The sequence below is a fragment of the Cetorhinus maximus genome, chromosome 6, assembly GCF_964194155.1.
Source record: "Cetorhinus maximus chromosome 6, sCetMax3.hap1.1, whole genome shotgun sequence".
Classification (NCBI taxonomy): Eukaryota; Metazoa; Chordata; class Chondrichthyes; order Lamniformes; family Cetorhinidae; genus Cetorhinus; species Cetorhinus maximus.
This window is the reverse complement of record NC_135884.1, coordinates 45,261,824-45,284,226: the sequence shown is the minus strand read 5'-3', so window position 1 is coordinate 45,284,226 and position 22,403 is coordinate 45,261,824. Positions and strand designations below refer to the sequence as shown.

Sequence of the window (22,403 nt, the reverse complement as noted above, 5' to 3'; positions counted from 1 at the left end):
GGACCTTAATTAGCCCGCCCAAGTAAAATGGTGGTGCAGGGGGCGCCGATCAGGTTCGTGCCCACCCCCACCCGTCCCCACACACACACACCCCCCCCACCACCGATAGGGGGAAATTTCTGCCCTTGAGTAATCTAATACATCATGAGTTTTATTCCAAAACTTTAATATTCTACTTATTGCATTTTGGACAATTTATACATATTCCTGATCTCAAAGGTATCTGAGAAAACCTCAGAATATTTATGCATTCCACATCTCCATTATTCAACCTGGCCGGTTTAACTTCAAACAACATCACAGCTTTTCCAAGCTCATGTTGGTTAAATACAGTGCTCCACAGATTTCAATGATTTTTCTATCCTATGGAATATCTAATCATCTCAGCTTTTATCTATCCTGTAAGCTCCTATTCCATTCACAAACAAATATCCTTTTGAAGGAGTAAATCAACTGCCTTTTCAGTTTCCATATATTCACTAGGCTGGGAAAAATATTTTTCTAGTCTCACATGAGGCTTGCTAATCTGTACTCATAGTCCAATTTGAATAGTTTGCATAAGTAAACTAGGTTCCATTGAACTTCTGCTGGAGTTATTGTGGCAGAACAGGAAAAGCCCCAAGGGTATTCCTGGCCTTAGTTTTTCCGTGTTTTATGATATGTGAATTATGCAAAACAAGCATAAAATTGTGATCTTTTATGAATATCAATGATATAATAATGACTTGGATTTTACAATCAGCGGCAAACAAAATGCGCTAGCCATTCATTGCACTGACCTTTGCCCACATACTTTTCTCTGAAGTCCCAAAGCCCTGACCTCGGGAGTAGAAGCACATTGTACAATCTCCTTGTTAAAGCTGGCCACGGACCAGTCACTGCTGGAGGTGCTCACAGCCCCTTGCAATGTCATCATCCCAGTTTGGAACAGTTTCCCCCATGCTTCAAGCTAACAGTGCAGCCTTGCAGTGCGGGTTAGGAGAATGCCTGCGCCTGAGCTGAGAGCACAGCATGCAGTCCAGTGAGCGAAGCTGCCGCCAATCAGTCAGGTGGAGTGGAGCGGAGGTGGGTGGGGTTTCGGGCAGTCATGCAGCGCATTAATTTCTGGCCATCCAAGGGGCCTTCAGACTTAAACAAGAGAGGTTCTTAGAACATCCAAGCTAACGCAAGCATCTCTCTCTTTCATCCTGCAGGAGGAGTATATCAGGATCATGCAGCCTGGTGGCCTAGCTGTATGCCTCGTGGTGTACGGAGAGTGGAGATAAAGAAGAAGAGAACGATGGAGGTACCTGGCTGGGCAGAGGGAGGAGCAGCACCCTCAGGAAGAAGGAGCAGCTGGCACTCCCTCACATGCTGCTGAAGAGCCACAGTGAGCCATCGCTGTTCAGTGCCCAGATAGACCCAGGGTCTTTGGACACCGCCTTTCATTCCTGCAAATGACCAAGAACCAGTGTCGCCGAAGACTGCGCATGTCTAGGGAACTGGTCGGTTACATCTGCCCACTACTGCCGGATTTGGCGCCACAGGGACATGGAGGGCATCCACTGTCTGTGGCAATGAAAGTGACCGCAGCACTCAATTGTTACACTAGTGGCTCCTTTCAGGGCTCCACAGGTGACCTCTGTGGGATATCACAAGCCTTTGCCCACAAATGCATCCATGAGGCCACAGATGCCATCTTCACGAAGGCACACAACTTTGTGCATTTCACCCGGGACCAGAACAACTAGGATGCAAGAGTGCTGGGAGTTGCCCAGATCTCAGGTTTCCCACAGGTGCAGGGTGCCACCAACTACACTCATGCAGTGCTCAGATCTCCATCACAACAAGCGGTCAACAATGTCAATCGCAAGGGCTTCCACTCACTGAATGTGCAGCTGGGGTGCGAGCACCACAAGCGAAGCTTGCAGGTTCCCAGGAAGTGTCCACAACTCCTTCATTCTCAGTCAGATCCCTGACATCTTCTAAGGTCCAGAGAGGCTGCAGGGTTGGCTCCTCGGGGACAAGAGCTACCCGCGGAGGATGTGACTGATGACACCTGTGTGGTGGCCTCAGACTGCAGCAGAGCGAAGGTATAATGAAGCTCATGCTGCAACTTGGTCTAGCAATCCATCGGGATGCTGAAAATCAGTTTCAGATGCCTGGACTGGTCTGGTGAAGCCCTACAATATAGTCTCCAGAGGATGTCATGCATAATTGTCGCCTGCTGTGCCCTTTACAACCTGGTACTGCAATGGAGCTGACTGAGGAGAGATGGAGGAGCTGAACATCTCCTCCAATGAGGAGGACGTCGACAGGGATGAGGGTGAGGATGCCCTTGAAGGCGATGATGATGGTGATGAGGCCCTCGCACAGGCCAGGTGAGGCAGGCTTGCTTGGGATGCCCTCATAGCTGCTAGGTTTGTGGAGGATGATGATGATGTACAGTGAGGAGACACCATAGATCCTCACATTGCACCTGTGAACATTTGATTCCTGTCTGGCTGATGGCAGCGCACATACTACCTATGGTAAGGCTCCTGTCATGGAGATGCAGCGGAGGCCCCAATAGTCGCTCGATTGCAAGAGGATGATGACAATATGCAGGGAGGACACTCCATGGATCTTCACATAGCCTCTGAGAATGTCTGCTCCCTGTCTGGCTGAGGCAGCTTGCTTGTGCTCTGTGATCAGGGTCATATCGTGGAGATGCAGCCATGAAATTTTAAATGCACCTGATCCTTTATCAACCTTCAGCACCTGATCCCTTCAGGAGCACAGCATCATGGTCACAGATGCTGAATAGATGGGGGCCATTCCCACTTAAAGGTGCTGAGAGCACACAGAGAGAATGACGGAACTCTGTGACGTACGCCCATGACATTCTGGCAGCAATGACAAGCATTCGAAATCCAGGCATCAGTAATGTGTCCTGTGATTGTGGAGCTGAGCCATCACTTTGGTCTGAAGGTTACACACTGCACAGGGAAGGGGCCCTGAACTGAGACACCTGCCTTTATTTTGTGCAGAAAGGTTTCACATCTGAGTGACACGAACACTGCTCATCAGAACAAGGAGCCATAGGCAGGGAGTCATTCTTGGGAGTTTATTTACAATAGTAAACATTATGTACAAGTGATTAACTCCTGTGCCCAGGCTGTGCAACTACATCTTCTTAACTTTCCTAACCCTGCTACTACTTCTAGTTGCTGCCCTGAACATCCACAGTGGAGGTGGAGGCAACCTGCTGACTGCTGCACCCTGTCTATAATGATCTTGGCAGACGTCCTCTGGAGGGCTGATATCTGGAGGACCCTGGCCTGCTTTCGGGGTTCTGCTGTGTGGCAGTGGCACCCTCCTCGGCCTGTGGAGCTGGAGCTGTTGGGGTCAAAGGAAGAGGGGGTTCGGATGGGCTGGAGACACATGGGGACACCTGGATAGATGGTCCTGGGGTGTGCACCTGCTGATCCTCCTTCCTATGGGTGTCTGAGGGCCCCTGGCTGACTCCTTGGCGAAAAGGGGTAGCTGGAGTGAGATCGAGCTGCCCCACTCCCCTCTCACGTACACACTGTCGGAAGCTAACTATGGCATCAGCGATGAAGTTCAGCCCGCACAGCAGTGCAGGACCGACATCCTGGACCAAGGTCTCCATTGCAGCTGCCATCCTACCAGTGTTCACCTCATTGCGTTGGCATGCCGGCACTAACACCTCAGACTGAAGGTGGATGGACTCCTCCATTATGCCTTGCAACCTGAGGAATGCAGCAGATAACCCTTCCTGATGTTCCTGAGCTTGCATTTGCAGCTCGAGCAACTGTGACATGACCAAGTGCTTTCTTGTGCCTGCTACTGCACTTAGTGCAAATCTGGGATGATTCCGTCCCTGGTAAAATTCCAACCTAGGAATCCATTTTGGCTTAGCACCCTCTGCAGAGGAAAGGCAACTTGGACAACAACTTCCTGATTTTTCACATTTAACTGCATATGCTGCATCAAGTTGCTACCTGATTTACATTCTAATAAAGGCGAGCACTAATAGCTTCATTGTTGATCTTGCTGAAAAATCTGGGCAATAGTATGCATTACAAGGAAAAGGTACAGTGATCCAACAAATTCTTTCTCCAATCACTATTAGTGCTTGTTGCATGACCATTTTTGATGGGGTTCTGGTGCATTTGTGTTTAAATAAGTGTATCTTCATTAATATGGAAAAGAATGCGATACTGAAGTAAGTTTTTATCTTACGTTTCTCTTCAGAAATGCAACCATGAAAAAAGTGCAAATTAATAATTGATTCAGAATCAGCCAACGGTATAGAAGCTTAAGTCAGCACCATAAAGAAAATCATGGCTAATGAATTTTTGAGATTTAACTCATTTATGGGATGAAGGCAGGTTGATATTGCGTATCTTGATTTTGAAGAGCATCTAGCAGTTACAGTTCCAGACTAAGACTTGGAACGATGAAGAAGACCCATGGAATCAATTGTCAAATTGGGTAAAAGTTGGCTTGAGGTTAGAAGGCAAAGGCTAATTCAAGATGGGAATCAATGTACAATTAAATATCACAGGGATTACTTCTCTGATCTCTGCTATCCATAATATTTATTGTTGATTTTAACAAGGATAATGTATGCACAAACTGAGCACGATGAAAATTATGTGGGAAAGCAAGCACTGCCAAGAAGGCTACCATGGAAAATGAATCTTCAGAGATTTAGTACATGGGCAGATGAATGACAAGTGGCACTTGATATTAATCAGTATAAGCTAATGTATATAAGTGGTAACATTATTCAATAAGGTATAGCAATCAGCACTGGGTGAAGATCAGGGTTTAATAGATTGCCATATTAAAAATATCTCTACCAACAATTTCTTAGAATGCTATAGTGTTTAGAAGATGCATGAAGGAGAATCAAGAATATTGTGTTGATGCTGTTTAGTAAATTAGTGAAGCTTCATTTGGATTACTGTTTGCAGTTCTGGTTGATAAGTACAACATTGAGATAGGACATTCGGGCCCGCACCAGTTATTTCAAAGAGCGATCCTGTTAGTCTCACTTCTCACTGTTTCCTCATGTTCCTGCAATATTTTCTCCTTCAAGTACTTATCCAATTCCCTTTAGACAGCTACTATTGAATCTGTTTCCACCAGGCAATGTATTCCAAATCCTAACCACTCTTTACAAAAAATAGTTTTTCCTCATGTCACTTTCTTTTGCTATTTATCTGAAATATACCCTTTGGTTATCTACCCATTTGTCATTGGAAACAGTTCCTCTTTATTTATTTAATCCAAAACCTTCATGATTTGAAATACCTCTACCAGATTCTCTTGTAGCCTTTCCTGTTGTAAGGAGAACAACTCCAGCTTTTCCAATCTATCTAATGGGGCCCTTTGGGAACAGGCTTGAGAGCAGATGGGCATAAAACTGGGACAAAATGCATTGGACAGGAAGATCAGCATCTTTGCATCATTTCCACATTTTCCTGACAGCAGCCAACACGGTCGAAGGACTTCAAAAATGAACATAGCAGCAAGGTAATTAAGGCAACTAATTGACCAATTGAGAACAACGGGGGCTTTTGAATCTTACTAATGATGCAAGGGAACCACAGAACTTCAGGGCCTTGCCTGGTGAAAGGAGGCAGCAAGCAAGCGGGAGCTCAGCGTTTCTCTCTCCAGCAGCCATCAAAACAGCCAGCATGGTTTGCCAGCAAGGGTGGAGCAGCCAGGCAACAGCAAATAAAGCCAGATTGGAGGAAAGGTGCCAGTACTGTGGGGGCATGTTTTGTGCCATTGGTGCTGTGGCACTTGAGCAGAAGAAATGGGAGGTGGAAAGGGGTGTGGTGGGGTGCCCATTGATGAAGAGGAGGAGCAGCTGAGAGAGAGGGAGTACTAGGCACCAACGTGGGAGGTCAGCAACCTCAGGGCCAATAGGAGGGCCAGCATTGGAGTGGGGTGCATGAGTTGGCAGTTGAGGGGGATGTGAATAGCCTCCCAAAGAGGGTAGAAGAGGCTATCCTCCAGAAAGGGCCTGTTGGCTGAGGGTTGACCATCTCCAGATATCCAAGTGGCAGTGTCTCCGAAGACTGTACCTCTCCAGGGAGGCCATCACTGATCTGTGTGCCATGCTGCAGGATAAGCTAAGCCCTATGTTGGGTAGCCACCCAATGCCAGTGGTGCTGAAGGTTACCTTGGCACTGAATTTCTATGCTTCTGGATCTAGAGATTCAATGGAGATTTAGGTGGGACCTTGCAATCTGTAACACATCGATGCATCAAAGTGGTGCCAATGCCCTGTTCAACAGGGATAGCGAGTATGTGTGTTTCCATATTGATCCATACAGTCAAGCTGAGGGAGCCATTAGGTTTGAGGCCACTGTTGGATTCCCTCACCTGTAGGGTGAGATTGACTGCATATATATGACTATTAAGACTCCCACAAACCAGCCAGTGGCCTTAAGCAACAGGAAAGGCTTCCACTTGTTCAAGGTACAACTGGTTTGCAACCACCACAGAAAGAGCCTTTAGGTTCCCGGGAAGCAATCACGTGCTTACACGCTTCGGGCAGCCCCACAGCTTTTCAGGCCCCTTGCATACCTTCAGGGATGGATACTTGCTGAAAAGGGTGACCCATTGAGGACATGGCTACTTATACCTGTGAGGAACCCACACATGGAAGCAGAGGAGACATACAGCACCTGCCATGGGTTAACCCGAGCAATCATTGAGCAGGCCTGAGCTTCTCAAGATGCAATTCTTCTGCCTTGACTGATCTGTTAGACGAGAACCTACAGACAGGCATCGCTGAACCCTGGGGCCACCCAAGGCCTTTCTTCTGCCATTCTGGTTGTAGGTTTCCTCTAACTTCTCACCTCTCCAGGTGGTCAACATTAATGCACCACCTCATTTCCCACCTCTGCGCTCTCAGTGATTGGCTTCTGCACCACCCTGCTTTTAATTGGCCAGCTGCCAGAAGATCATGGCTGGCTGATCCCCACCCAAACAGAAGCAGCACCTGCTTCTGGTCCCAAAATCAGGAACTGTAGCCTAGCCACAACATTCTTCTTCTTCTTTTTCTTCCACTTCCCATCCTGCTATGTTTAAATCTCTCACCACCAAACCTTGCCATCTGGTCGCAGACCTTCCAACCCAGGGTCCCATGAGTCTCTCCTTATAAGTGCTCCAAATACTTAATTCCTTGATAGTTGTTCAATCTTGAATGTTTACCCTCCCTTTTGAATCTTGGTACCAAATTGCTTTGCCACCATGCCCTTTGTATTCATAAGCCAGTTAAAGTATTGCCCCCACCTCTCTTTGATTTCACCCTCTTTCACTAAGGTTACTCTATCTGCATCCTTGATTGTCCATACATTTCCCACATCTTTTGTTAATCTATCTCTAGCAACTGCTGTTCTGAAAATTTTTTTTTTGTCCTTCTTTGATATCCAGGCTTTCACATATTTCTTCCATGGCCAGCGATCATTCTCTAGCAATCACTTTCTTTGCATTCTGTTTTGTCTTTTTGTACTGTTCTTTATTTTCTTTGAGCTTGGGCTGTTTCCACTTATTTAACAGTTCCTTCTTTGACTACACTTTCTGTGATTCCTCATCCCTGGCATTGTTGCTGTGCATCTCTCCTGGACTGGGAAAAAGGACATGGACATTGGTAAGAACATAAAGAAAGGCTGCTCTCAATGTTTAGATATTTAAGTTTTGATGAATTGCTCAAAAGTGAAATATATGCCAAGTATTTGGGACACATCATGAGAATGCCGAGATAACCTATATATAGGTTCACCGTTACACTTTCTTCACAACCATATGATTTTGTGCTAGTGAAGAAGATAAAGTTTCTAGACATTTTTACATCTGCTAAATTGATGAAAATTTAACATAATGCATATACAATATATATTTAGAAAATATATTTTTATTCCTTTTTTGAACCTTTAATTAGCAAGTAATGATAATAGTCAGCCTTTAAAATATGCTATTTCAAGTTGTAAAGCAATGAGCTTATTAACCTTTACTTGATTATGTTTAAATATGTTTGTTTTATGAATATGTTTATTTTTGTGTATTATCGTCTGCCCATTTACAAAATTCTTACCACATTTAAGATATAAAATGCAACATCTAAACGCAAGTATTTATTGTACATTACATACTAGATACAATAGTCATATTTAAACTTTCTCATGCACCAGTGTAAACAGATAAATGTACTCTTTCTTTCAACTTGGGAGGCTCATCAGCTGGGCCAGCTCAGGCATAGATGTCGTAATGGCCAAGGCCAATACAAATCAACAGTTCAATAAGGCCACAATCAAACTGTGTATTGCTGATCCAGTTTCACTTGTGTTCAGGGATCTGGAATTTACAACTGTGGTGCAGTGTCTGCATATTAGGCATAGTGTGAGATCCATGTGCATGTTGGCACCACGGTCACAATTTGTGCTAAGACTTGTTCATCGAGAGGTATTTGATTTGTTTCCCAGGCATGGGGTTGCATTAACTGATGTGGAACTGAGACAAATCTCACCACGACCAGCTGTTGCTTTACAATATCTTCCCCTGAAATAATTGAAAATCCAACTGCAAAAGCACCAGTTCTGTTTAGACATGAGAATGTAAGAAACTTCCTGACCTTTATGGACCTCCCATTCATTGGAAGTGGAGGTTGAGGGTCAAGTGAAAGTGTGTAACTGCCTCATGTGTCAATATTTTATTTAGGCTTGGAGGAGAGAATGGTGCATGGTTTTACCTTTTGGGAAATTGGTAGTGGAGTAATGCTACATGGAAAGAGAAAGAATGAGAGAGATAGAGGGGAGTAATGGCAGAGGATGAATCTGAAACCAGACCTTTAAAAGTGTCAAACTATAAATACTGGAAATCTGAAAGAAAAACAGATTGGGCTGGATCTTGCAGTCACCAGCAAAGGAATGATGCTCACCACTACCATGGAGAAAGCTACCCTCAATGACCTAGCAACCTTTGTGGTGTGGTTTACCACTTTCCTGACAACAATTAAAATCTGGTGCCAAGTCAAGGCGATATCTTGCCATGTAGCAGCACTGCTGTCAGCAAGTAATTATAAATTTAGCATACCGTTACAAACCCAGTTACATCTAATTCAAAAAGATATCTTTTTCAAGAGTATTTACAGTGAGACTAACAGCATAAGAGTGGAAGTTCTTATCAAGTCATGCTGGAAGCACTCAGCAGATTAGACACCATATGCGGGAGAACAGGCATGTTAATGCTTCAGTTGTAGACACTTTCTCTTTAAATGGCCTCACTCTTCCCTCCTATTGCTTCACCCTTCTTGCCCAAAATACTTGACTGATGATAATGTAGTGACAAACAGCACATAAATTGATTCAAAATGCTTTTTATATAAATTCTTTCAATTGTGAAGCAAGAAAGAGGCCTACAAAAAACAAAAATCCACTTTTAAAAGTATTTATGGAAAGGGATATCCTAGGAATCAACCTCTTGCTGGTGTAGGAGGGAACATTTGGAAAGAGCGTAAAATTTCCATGAAACGTTCCTGCAGAACATTTATCCCCAATATTCTTGGTTATGGTTGAATTTTTTTTTGGAAAAAGATACTTTATTCATAAAATATCTGGAAGAACATTCCAAACCATTTCAAAATCACCATCACATAAGTACAATCAGATTCAACTTTTACAACATGTATCACAGGGTGCATCAATACAATCAATGAATATTACAATCATTTCAATCTGGTCAATGCAGACAATCAGACAAAGGTATTGGAGTTATCAACATACATCATGTTGCACTCTGAGGTGCTTCAATACATTTATAATACAATTAGTATTCACTGCATACATTCATTTTGAGCTGTACAGCCCGAGGGGCTCTCAAGAGTTCCCCGCCCTTCGGTGCACTGTGGCAGAAAGGTCTTAGACAGTGACCTTTCCCCATTGCACCTTTGCGGTGGCTGCCCCAAGCTTTAGTGCGTCCCTCAGCACGTAGTCCTGGACTTTGGAATGCGCCAACAGTCTGCAACATTCGGTCGAGGACAAGTCTTTGCTCTGGAAGACCAACAAGTTTCGGGCAGACCAAAGAGCGTCTTTCACCGAGTTGATGATCCTCCAGCTGCAGTTGATGTTTGTCTCGGTGTATGTCCCTGGGAACAGCCCATAGACCACAGAGTCCTGTGTCACAGAACTGCTTGGGATGAACCTCGACAGAAACCACTGCATCTCTCTCCAGACCTTCTTTGCAAAGGCACAATCCACAAGGAGGTGAACAACGGTCTCATCACCACCACAGCCACCTCGAGGGCAACATGTAGAGGGGGTGAGACTCCTGGCATGTTGGAAGGATCTGACGGGGAGGGCCTTTCTCACCACCAATGCTGCTTTTCAGCACTGCTTTTCCATAAAATTGCTCCTGACACAGCAGAGCAAGAAAAAGTATCCTCAAGGTCAGAGGTTCCTTGTAAAGTCATTGTTGTTTGATAATCATCAAATTCCTTCCCACTGTTGTTCTGGCAACATGCATCGAGTAAAGATGAGATAGTTAAGTGCATGAAACAGAATTAATTAATATAGCAGATGATCAGTCAATATCATAGAAATGGTAGAAATTCAGATTTCCCTCTCCAATTATCTGACTTACCTGCAGCATAAACCTCCTTTATACATTGATAATTTACCACAAATATATGCTTTGTGTGTAAACAGATGGGCCTTTTTCGTTCCTTTATGAGATAAAATTCCTTTATTTCAAAACATCTACACCATATATTAAATGACATTAAGCAATCATGATCAATGTTCATTCTAGTCAGCCCTCCCTTGTAGTCCAACTGATAAGCGAATAGAATCCCTTTATTTACTTTTCAGCTTGTGTTTCCCAGGCAGTCAACCAATCAGCTGTGGTCGCTGTAACTTTTTATGACTATTATAATTCAGTTCAATTGATTAGCTATCAACTCTCCATCACATCAAATGCTGATACTTGAGCCCTCATTTGAATGAGGGATATTATTTTGACCTGCACATCTAAAAATCTATTAGCATTACAACAAACCAACTGTTAATGAGATAGTGTATCAGGTCTTCCAATTTCATCTTTCAATTTCATAGCTGGAAATTTCACTGGTGTTTGCTTTTCCCAGAGTGACACCATTACATTTAACTTTTCTGTCATATCTGTTGAGAATAAGGAGACAGAATCTGTCCTGACATTTCACCATCACTCAAAGAGGAAATGTGTAAGAACATTTTGGTGGGCCAGCAAACCTACACTGTTGCCTTTTTAAGTACCTCCGATTCCTATTTTCCTAGAACTAAATGCATTCTGATATCATGGTCATGTGCAGCAATTTGAACATCACTTAGCAAGAGACAATACTATTATACACCCAGGATGCGTTAAAATTGATTCAAGAGGTTCTGATCGCCGAACAATAAGTTTCTCTATATGCTTGTAACCTCCTCTAGATTCTTATCCATTAAGAAAATTTATGTCACTATGTCTTAATTATTTCATATTCCATTTAAGAATAGCTAGAGCTGGGTTCTGTTCTCTTTTCAAATGATTGTTCTGTTCTTGTACCTGTTCAGAGTAAGCAAGTAGAAGATAGAAGGTGGAAGAAGGCCAAAGGAATGTCGACAATATTGTAAGTTGCAGGGCTAAGGTTTTGGGAGTGTTTCTGTGGGAGACAATGTGAGTAGCCGAAGACAGGAGAGATTGAAACCTTCCTTATGGTACCCCACAAGAAGAGATAAGAAAATGCATTCAGTTGGTCTTTTCTGATCCCAGATCTCCTTCCCACAGTCATCACCCAGAAGGAAAGCCATACAGCTTCCCTGTGTAGGCCACAGTTAAAATTGCAGTCAGGGCACATTTACATCATCAAAACTCAGTCTTATATTTAAAGAATAACTTGGCCAGTTTCTTGACATCTGGCTCAGAAGTGCAGGTTGAAATAGGAGACAATGGGATAGGTATGAGCTGTAAGCAAGTGAGTCATCTGGCTGATTTTAACTGCCTACCTGACCAATTCCCACTGGGCATCTAGGGTTAAAATCACCCCAGAGAAGTTTGTACTACCAAGAAGCACTGCTTTATGGCAATCATCAATCTTGAACTGCTTGTTATAGACTTTGAAACAAAAACAGAAAATGCTGGAAAAACTCAGCAGGCCTAGCAGCAGCTGTGGAGAGAGAAACAAGAGTTAACGTTTCGAGTCTGTATGACCCTTCTTCAGAGCTCTGTTTAACTCTGTTTCTCTCTCCACAGATGCTGCTGGACCTGCTGAGTTTTTCCAGCATTTTCTGTTTTTGTTTCAGATTTCCAGCGTCCACAGTATTTTGCTTTTATATTATTATTACAGACTTTTATGTGTTCAGTGATAGTTGAACTGACTGACACAGCTGATAGGCTGATGGATTCTAAATCACACAAGATGAAAAGGAAACAAAAAATGAGATTGAGTAGATTATCTGAAAGATCAAGGCAAATATGATGCTAATACCCTGCTGATACTGGCAATTGAAGGTCAGTATGGACCAAAAGTCTGTTGAACTCTGCCCTCTATGTGCAAATATCAACTCTGCAATTTTTTTTTACTATGAATTGGCCCTGTCTTCAAATACATCTCCCCTGTCCAGCAAGGTGCAATATATTGAATAGATTTATGTGTACATTTTTATTGTTTTTTCTGACATTTTCTATTATTCTAGCCAATATATAATTTGTACTATGTCCTCCATCTATTCTAAGCTATCAGTTCTGTCCACTATGTTAGATCTCAGCATGACACAGTGGATATACACAGCCCTCGATATACACATACATTTTCAACATGAAGGCAAGATAACATAATGGATACTTCTATCCTTTCTATCACTCATCCTGGGCACTCTTCTAAAGTAACACTGGGATGAGGTGACACCAAATTGCCAAGTGACAGGCTGACATGAGGCGAGGAGCACCTCTGTGCCATGGCTCCCATGATCCTAGCCCTCAGATGACACTTGGAAACTTTAGAATGGGTGTTTGAAAGGCACATGTAGCTATCCAGTCTATGATTGAACAAAACGAGGATGATTTTGTATATTTTCACTTATTGTTTACAATTCCTTCTGCATCTGGTAGGACATCATCATCTGCAGGAGGACAACACTTAATCAGCATTACTGTCAGCATGGCTGGGAAACTGAGTGTAAGCTTCAGAACGATTCAGCTGCAAGGCTTTTCTACAAAAGACTGATTCAAAAGAGAAGGCTGAAGAGAATTAATCCATGGACCCTCTGAGATTAGAAAAGAAGAATTTAGGACACTCTGAGGAACATACTGCTCTCTAGAAGGGCCCTGGGAAGAAGCTTCAGAAAAGAATTGATCTTTAACTCTTGTGAAGACTACCACAGCTGTATCATTGGCTGCTGTATCCAAGACCAACAAGACAATGAAGATCTGAGATTTCAATGAGCTTAGACAATGAATGAAAAAACAACCAACTTCCTGTAAGATTGTCAGGAAAAGAAGAGATGATTTCTCAATGATTTTCTGAGAGGACTGTCTACTTTCTGTAGACAGTGGTATTACCACTGGTCCCCGGGCGAAGTCCCCCAGTAACTTCCCAAACAGGGCCCCAATTTTGTTGTGAGGAGGAATGAGCTGGCTCCCCTTCTTTATTCAACCCCCTTGGTTGGTTGCAGCAAGGTTAATATAAAAGGGATCCCTTCCTCCACTGTGGATACCTTTTCCCAGTCCAAACGTATTTATGTTTTAGAAGGAGCCAGTTTAACCAGGCTTTCTTGAGGCAAAGAAAGAGTAAATTTATTAGTTACTAAAAACCTGAGAAAAAAATAATAAAAATAGAACACACGTACACAGATCAGAAATGAAGCGTTGAGTCCAAATAAAAGATTTAATAAATGATTTACGAATCAGTCTTTGGCTTCACTATCTGAAGTAGGCCTTGACACCTTTTGAGGTGCAACATTCATGTTCTCTCAGGAGTAGTTGGTCAGGTATAATCCACGTAGCAGTTTTCCATAAAGTGGTAACTTGACATTCTCAGCCATCTTTTGCTCAGTATCTGGTCTGCCTCTCGCCCTCCCACATGCCCCTCCCTCCCTCCCTCCTCCTCTAGCCCCGCCCTCCTCCCACACTTCTTCCATCCCCTCCACCTACCCTCATCCTCCCCTCCCCCTCTCTCACCCCCACCACCCCCCTTCCCACCCCTTTCCCCCTTCTCCCCTTACCGTCCTACCCTTCTCCCCCCCTCCCCTTCTCCCCCCTCCGCAACTCCACCTTCTGCCTTACCCCCTCCCCTACACCCCCCTCCCCTACCCCCCATCTCTTCCCCCCTTCCACCCCACCCCTCCTCCCCCTTCTCCTCACCCCTCTTCACCCCCTCCACTTTCCCCCTTCCCCCTCCTCTTCCCTTCACCCCCAACTCCCCTCCCCTTCCACCCCACCCCATTCCCCCTCCCTCCCACCTTCACCCCGCCCACCCCCGCCCCTCCGCCCCACCTCCCTTCACCCTGTCCCTCCCCCTTCCCCCTCCCCCATCCCCTCCCCTCCCCCTTCACTCCCACCTCTTCCCCCCTTCCCCTCTCTCCCCCACCCCCTTTCTCCTCCCTCTCTCCCCCCTCTCCTCTCTCCCCCACCCCTCTCTCTCCCCCCTCCCCTCCCATCTCTCCCACATCTCCCCTCTCTCCCACCTCCTCCCCCCTCCCCTCTCTCCCACCTTTCTCCCCCCTCCATACCTCTCTGCCCCCTCCTCTCTCCCCCTCCACTCTCTCGCCCCCTACCCCCACCTCCCCTTCCCCTCTCTCTCCCTCCCCTCCTCCCCCACCCCTCTGCCCCTCCTCCCCCTCACCCCCTCCCCTCTCTCCCCCTCCTCCCCCCTCACCCCCTCCCCTCTCTCCCCCCTCCTCCCCTCTCTCCTCCCTCCTCCCCTCTCTCCTCCCTCCTCCCCCCTCCACCGCTCTCTCCCCCCTCCACCGCTCTCTCCCCCCTCCTCCCCCCTCCACCGCTCTCTCCCCCCTCCTCCCCCCTCCACCGCTCTCTCCCCCTCCCCTCTCTCTCCCTCCCCTCTCTACCCCCTCCCCTCCCACCCTCCCCTCTTCCCCTCTCTCCACCCTCCCCTTCCCCTTTCTCTCCCATTCCCCTCCTCCCTCCCACCCATTCCCCTCCTCCCTCCCACCCATTCCCCTCCTCCCTCCCCCCTTTCTCCCCCTCCCCTCTTCCCCTCTCTCCCCCTCCCCTCTTCCCCTCTCTCCCCCTCCCCTCTTCCCCTCTCTCCACCCTCCCCTTCCCCTCTCTCCCCCACTCTCTCCCACCCATTCCCCTCCTCCCTCCCCCCTTTCTCCCCCTCCCCTCCCCCCTTTCTCCCCCTCCCCTCCCCCCTTTCTCCCCCTCCCCTCCCCCCTTTCTCCCCCTCCCCTCCCCCCTTTCTCCCCCTCCCCTCCCCCCTTTCTCCCCCTCCCCTCCCCCCTTTCTCCCCCTCCCCTCCCCCCTTTCTCCCCCTCCCCTCCCCCCTTTCTCCCCCTCCCCTCCCCCCTTTCTCCCCCTCCCCTCCCCCCTTTCTCCCCCTCCCCTCCCCCCTTTCTCCCCCTCCCCTCCCTGCCTCTCTCTTCCTCCCCCCCTGACTCCACCCCCACTCCCTCCCTCCCCACTCTCCCCCTCCCCCCTCAACCTCCCTCCCTCTCCTCCCCCCCCCAACCTCCCTCTCCTCCCCCCCCCCAACCTCCCTCCCTCTCCTCCCCCCCCCTCAACCTCCCTCCCTCTCCTCCCCCCCCTCAACCTCCCTCCTCCTCCTCCTTTCCCAACCCCCTTCCCTCCTCCTCCTCCTCCCCCTCTTCTCCCCTCCCCCCTCTGACTGTTAACCCGGCAACATGGCGGCCTCGTTGACACTGAAGGTAGCGGGATCTCTGAGGAAAGGAGCCGGGCGGCCGGCTCTCGGCCCCCGCCAGGTGGGTTCAGCGTGAGCGGGTGATGTGTGGAGGGAGGGTGAGGGGGGAGAGGCTTCTGTCGGAAGCGGCCCGGGGTCTGTGCGGGCTGCTCGGGCCCGGCCTCTCACTGGCGCCCGGGGAGCGGGGGCCGTTTCCCCGCTTTGCAGTCCCAGGTTGCGGTGGTTTTGACCCCGTCCCCGGCGACCTGGCGGTTTTAAAGATTAATAATCTCAGTGGCTACTGACTGCAACCCAAAGAGATCATCGCCCCTGTAATCCGTCACATTGTTTTCAAACATCTGTCAGGAGACTTTAAAGTGTCGCACTTTCTCTGAAGTTCTTTAATATTTTAAAGAGAGACCTTTTTTCGGAAAGTGTTTTAGTTTGTTGGTAGCATGAAATGAATATTGTCAGAACATTTGAGTTTTATTTGTGTGACACATTTCGCATCTAGTTTCCCAACTGCAACAACATATCTGGTTGGTGCAAAGTGGTTTCAGACTCCGGTGATCTTCATAGTGCCCTCAGTGCACAGAGCACCCTGTTTAACCCAGGCACTGCCAATGACATCTCTTTTCCTGACCTTTCCTTTAACTTTGTTCATGTAACTCACCAGCACGGATGGTGAGGTGACAAGTCAGTAACTTAAGAAATTGGGTAATAACCGGGGGCGGCAATTGTTGGACTCTCATGAAATTTATGGAGATTGTGGAGTTGGCATCCTTTTGAATATCAGAATTTGTGACCATTAGCCAGAATTTAGATATCAATATAAATGCAGTGGTAAGAGGCCAGACTGATGCAAAATCTTTGACAATACAGAAATTTACAGGTTGCAGAAGGATGTCAGGATCAACCTACCTAAGAAATAGAAGCCGGATCACAGCTTATGCCACCTTGAGCCTGTTTCACCATTCAAGATGGTTATGGCTGATCTTTGACCTCAACTCCACATTCCAGCCTAATCCCCATATCACTTGGTTCTCTTCAAGTCCTAAGATCCAGTGATCTAGAATATACTCAACAGAGCATCCACAGTCCTGTGGGCTAGAGATTTCCAAGGACTCTGTCAACCCACTGAAGAAATTTCTCCTCATCTCAGTCCTAAATGGTCAACCCTCTTGTCTTGGGGCTGTGCACCCAAGGTCTGGACAACCTCTCAACATTCACTCCATGGAGCCCTGTCAGAATCACATATTAGAATGACATCACCTCTCATTCTTCTAAACTCCAGAGCGTCTAGGCCCATTCTACTCAGTCTCTCATGGGAGAACCCTCTCATCCCAGGGATCAATCTAACACACCTTTATTGTCCCCACTCTAAGGAAAGTATATAGGCAAGTTAGGTATGGAGATCAAAACTGTACTTGAGGTGTGGTCTGACCATAACTCTGTATGATTGCAGCAAAACTTCCTTGCCCTTGTGCAGCGCCCACAACACTCAAGAACTTTAACACCGTCCAAGCAGCCCGCTTGATTGGCACCACATCCACAAACATTCACTCCCTCCACCACTGATGCACAGCAGCAGCAGTATGTACCATCTACAAGATGCACTGCAGGAATTCACCAAGGCTCCTTCGACAGCACTTTCCAAACCCATGACCACTACCATCTAGAAGGACAAGGGCAGCAGATAGATGGGGATATCACCAACTGGAAGTTCCCCTCCAAGTCACTCATCATCCTGACTTGGAAATATATCACTGTTCCTTCACTGTTGTTGGGTCAAAATCCTGGAACTCCCTTCCTAACAGCACTATGGGTGTACCTACACCACATGGACTGCAGCGGTTCAGGAAGTCATCTCACCACTACCTTCTCAAGGGCAACTAGAGATGGGCAATAAATGCTGGCCCAGCCAGCAAAGCCCACATCCCATGAATGAATACAAAAATCACTCCTTGCAACAAAGGCCAACATATCATTTGCCTTCTTAATGACTTTCTGTACCTGCATGTTAACTTTGTTTTTCATGTACAAGGAAATCCAAATCCCCCTGACCACCAATATTTAATAGTTAATCAACATTTATTTTTTCTTCAAACCAAAGTGAAAAACCTTCACATTTCGCCACATTATACTCTGCCACATTGCCCACTCATTTAATCTGTCTATTGTCCTTTGCAGACTCCTTGTGTCCTCCCCTCGTTGCTTAGTTTTCCATCTAGCTATATATCATCAAACTTGGATAAGCTACACTTGGTCCCAAATTCTAAGTCATTAATATACATTGTAAATGGGCCCCAACCCTGATCCTTGTGGCAATCCATTATTATAAGCCTACCAACATGAAAATGACCAGTTTTTTCCTGCTGTTTTCTTTAACCAATCCAGGTTAATATAGTGTCCCCAACCCCATTAGCCCTTATTTTGTGTGATAGCATTTTGTGTCACACCTTACCGCATACCTTTTTAAACGTCCAAATATACGGCATTCACTGATGTAAGATTTTGGGTTCACTCTATTCTCAGTTGTAAGGTTTAAGCCAATTACAACTGCAAGAATGAGTTGGAGTAGTTTTCTAAAAGGAACCTGCGGTACCGACTAGCTACAAACCACTCTGGGTACAAGTATGTTGTCACAAGTTTCATAGAACTTATTAAGTTAATTGCAATACTCAGCAAAGGCAGTGGATCAGTCAGTTCACTCTGGAACACTGGCTCTTGATTTCTGTTGACTGAAGTCTATGTTCTTTCTTCATGTTGCACACCTAGCTATTAAAAGTTGTTGCTTATTAACCCTTGCTAATCGCTACCTCTATGCAAAGTCAGTAGTATCCCATGATTCTGATTGGTCTAGGCAGCTTATGATTAGTAATAACATATACAGAAAATGCTGGAAAAACTCAGCAGGTCTGGCAGCATTTGTGGAGAGAGAAATAGAGTTAATGTTTCGAGTCCGTATTACTCTTCTTCAGAGCTAAAGAGAAGTAGAAATGTGATGGATTTTACACTGTTTAAGACAGGGTGTAGCTTGTGGAGCAAAATAGGTCAGGGATAGGTGGGAGTTCAGGAGAGATTGACAAAGATGTCATGGACACAAGACAAAGGGAGCATTAATGATAACGTTAAAGACTAAAGAAGGTGCTGATAGTGGCATAAAGATAAGATATCAGAATGTGTTAATGGCAGAACAAGGGTCAGCCTTCTGTGAAAGCATAACATAGAAACAAGTGACAGATGGCCCGGTGGGGTGTGTTGGGAACAGAGGACTCGAAACATTAACTCTTTCTCTCTCCACGGATGCTGCCAGACCTCCTGAGTTTTTCCAGCATTTTCTGTTTTTATTTCAGGTTTCCAGCATCTGTAGTGTTTTGCTTTTAGCTCATGATTAGTTCCTGATTGGTTAAGTGGTGCATGATCAATGTCTGATTGGTCTCTTAATGTGGTCATCTTACTGATGTCACTTCCCATGAACTCCAGATTGGTTCTGTAAGATGTCAGTCATTTGTGGGAACATCCTTCTTATTATAGGTTTTCCTTGTTATTTTATAAAGTTTATAGATTTTTACTAAGATAGTAAGTCATCACAAGGTATTTTGTGTGTCTGCTTATTTGTGATATGAGGATGTGTGGTGTCACTTCCTAATGATTGATACCCTGGGCTTATCCCAAAAGATCTTAGGTGTTCTGGAAAGTTCAAACGCCTATATGTAACTTTCTAGTGACTGCTGCTGCCTGAAGCAAGTTTCTTAAAAGAAAAACTAAGGGCAGGATTTTACAGTTGGCGTGCGGGGGCAGGCCTGACAAGCTGACGCGTAAAATGATGAGTGATGACATCGGGTGTGCGTCCCGACTTCATAGTGCTGTCTCGCGATGTTTCGTTCAGTGGGCGCGCGCGCGCCCAAGCCTGCTGCGTGCCCGCCAATATGTAAATGGCCTATTAAGGCCATTAAGGAACTAATTAATGTAATTGTTAACGCTGCCCAGGCAGGCGAAAAGACCAAGCGGCCTTCACGTTACTTAGGAAACCTCATTCATGAGCGGGATGACATTTCCTAAAGCTTTTATTAATTAAATTTTAAAAATTTCCTAAATATAAAAACATGTCCTAACTCATGTGACACAGTCACATGAGAGAACATGTTTAAATACATTTTTAATCCATTTATTCATTAATTATAATGGCAATTTAGTCTCCCTGAGGCAGCTCCCACCCGCACAGGTAGCGCTGAGCGCTACAGCTTTTGTCTTACGCTGGGCAGGCCTTAATTGGCCCGCCTGCGTAAAATGGCCTGCCCGCGGGCGGCGATCGGTTCCGTGACCGTCCTGCCCGCTCCCGCCGAGCCCGCCAGCCGACTGAAAAATTCAGGCTTAGAAAGTCCATGAGGTGCACAATCTTAAACTAATACAGCAATTACAAAATTACTACAATACTAATGAAATCAGTGCATAGGGATGATTGGTGTGTTAAAGTTGTGGTAGCAATATACACATTACAAAATAACATATTCAATTAATACATGTTCATAAGAAATAAAAATCACAAAAACTATATAACTACAACACTAATTACAGAAACTGGTTCCAAAATTACAAAAAACCCACAGTATTGTATAGGCCTGTTACATATTTTAAGAGAAAGTGACTGTTTCTCTTTAAGGCACTTTAAGTTAAAAAACTAAGACAATTTAAGACAAAGAACTGATTTGTGATCTAAAACTATTTTACTTTACACAATAGGCTTTTGAGATGAATACAGCATGTTAAGTGTCAAACCACTTCCCAGAGCCTGATCTCTGCAGCCTTTGCCTTGACAATTAAACTACAAGTGACATCACATGTGTCCTGTAATCAAGCCATCAAGGATATTTTTATAAGTTATATATATAAAATCCTCATGGCTAATTTCTTAAATTTTAACAACTGGACAATGACCTTTTAAAATAGCTGAAGCCATGTCTGTCTGTGACCCTGAATAAAAAGAGCTGCCATGGCAGTTTCGCAGAAACTTACGCCTTGTTATCTCTGAAGAGACACTAAGGACCCCTGTGGGCTGCAAAGATCAAAGGCCATCTGCATTTCATAAGCCAAGCCTGACCAACTGGAGCCTATTCATATGCAAGGATAAAGGACCCCACAATCTTCCTTTCAAGTCTTAGTGGTTGGAACTTTTAACAATCTCAGGAACCCAGACAAAGGGTTGTCAAAACCAGAGTGGAGAGATGGGAGTCATTTGGCATGAACCTCAACTGGTGGAACTATTTGTATTGCCTTGCTGTACAGAAAACTCAGTTTGCCATTTTAACATGTACTAGCAGCAGCACAGAAAAGGGGCTCTGCACAGACTGAATACCTGGCTCCACCTATACTGTTTCGACTGGAACTTCTGTACCATCACCTACAAGACTGATTCATCTCTGCGTGCCTATCTCTTCATGTGAAGTCAACTCTACTGGAAAAGTGAATTATCGTTTTCAGCCTGTCAACCTCTCTGATGGAATATCTCATTGGACTTTGATTCCGGACTCTCATGAAACAATAATTCTTTTACTGCATGAGTGCAAAGGAAGCAAAGTTGCTACCCTCCTACCAAGTTTCGGTGTGTGCAAAAAACTAACCCTTTGAATCATTCTATCTCGGGTTTGCTGTGGGATTATTAATAGAAATTGGATCACACCAAAACTGAGGGGTTGGGAAATACACCACCGCTTATGAAGGGGGAAGTAAATCAAAAACACCTTTCTGTTTGCGGACAGGTAGTGAAAGGAGAAATCAGAGCTGTTTAAATTAACCCCCTTCCTGTCCATATCAGATGTCAAGATCTGAGGCCTTGAAGCTGTTAGTCCAACCAGCTGGTCAGTTTGAAGAACTCCCAGAGCCTGCTTTCAAGCTGTGTGCAAAACTCTTCAAGGAGCTAAATCTAATTCAAGTTAGGAAGGCTCTCCATAATCTGACTGAAGTGAAGGGGGGACCTGCTTATAACATTTTCACATTGGATGCAAAATGACCCTCTTCCTGTCCTAGTACCACCCCTTTTTTCTTTGACCTTCAATACCTACTTTTGAAAAAGGGGTTTAAATCCCTGCAATGAAAATTGAAACATTATGGCAGTGTTTAGGTGGCTGGCTACTGACACGACACTTGGGCATTATCCCCTTGCTACCTTCAGTCCTGGGGGAATGCTACAATGTTTTTTGGATGAGATTTTAAACTGGGGTCCAATCTAAAAGATCGCCTGCCATTATTTGAAGAAGAGTGGGATGTTGTCCTGGCCAACTTTCTTTCTTCAACTAACATTGCCAAAAATATATTATTAGTTAGTCTTGTTTCCATGCTATTTGTGGTAGCTTGCTATGTGCAGATTACCTGCTATATTTGTTTATATGACAGTTCGAAGCTCAAAATTAATTCATTAGCTGAAAAGCACTTTGATATTTCCTAATATAATAAAGCACTACATAAATGCAAATTACTTCATTCATTCTTTAGATGCTGAGATTGGGATTTATTTACGAACTGAACT

At 45.2% G+C, this 22,403-nt stretch overlaps 1 protein-coding gene across 4 annotated transcripts in view; it reads left to right on the top strand.

The window, feature by feature from the left end:
• Positions 1–15,841: 15,841 nt before the first annotated feature.
• Positions 15,842–22,403, top strand: part of suclg2 (succinate-CoA ligase GDP-forming subunit beta) — a 405,981-nt gene continuing 399,419 nt past the window's right edge. For all 4 annotated transcript variants that reach the window (XR_013576840.1, XM_078543679.1, XM_078543680.1 and 1 more), the window contains exon 1: positions 15,842–15,956. Coding sequence is in view for 3 of the 4 variants with exons in the window: in XM_078543679.1 (XP_078399805.1) it covers positions 15,879–15,956 (78 nt within the window). In the remaining variant the exon portion in view is untranslated. The remainder of the gene's footprint in view (positions 15,957–22,403) is intronic.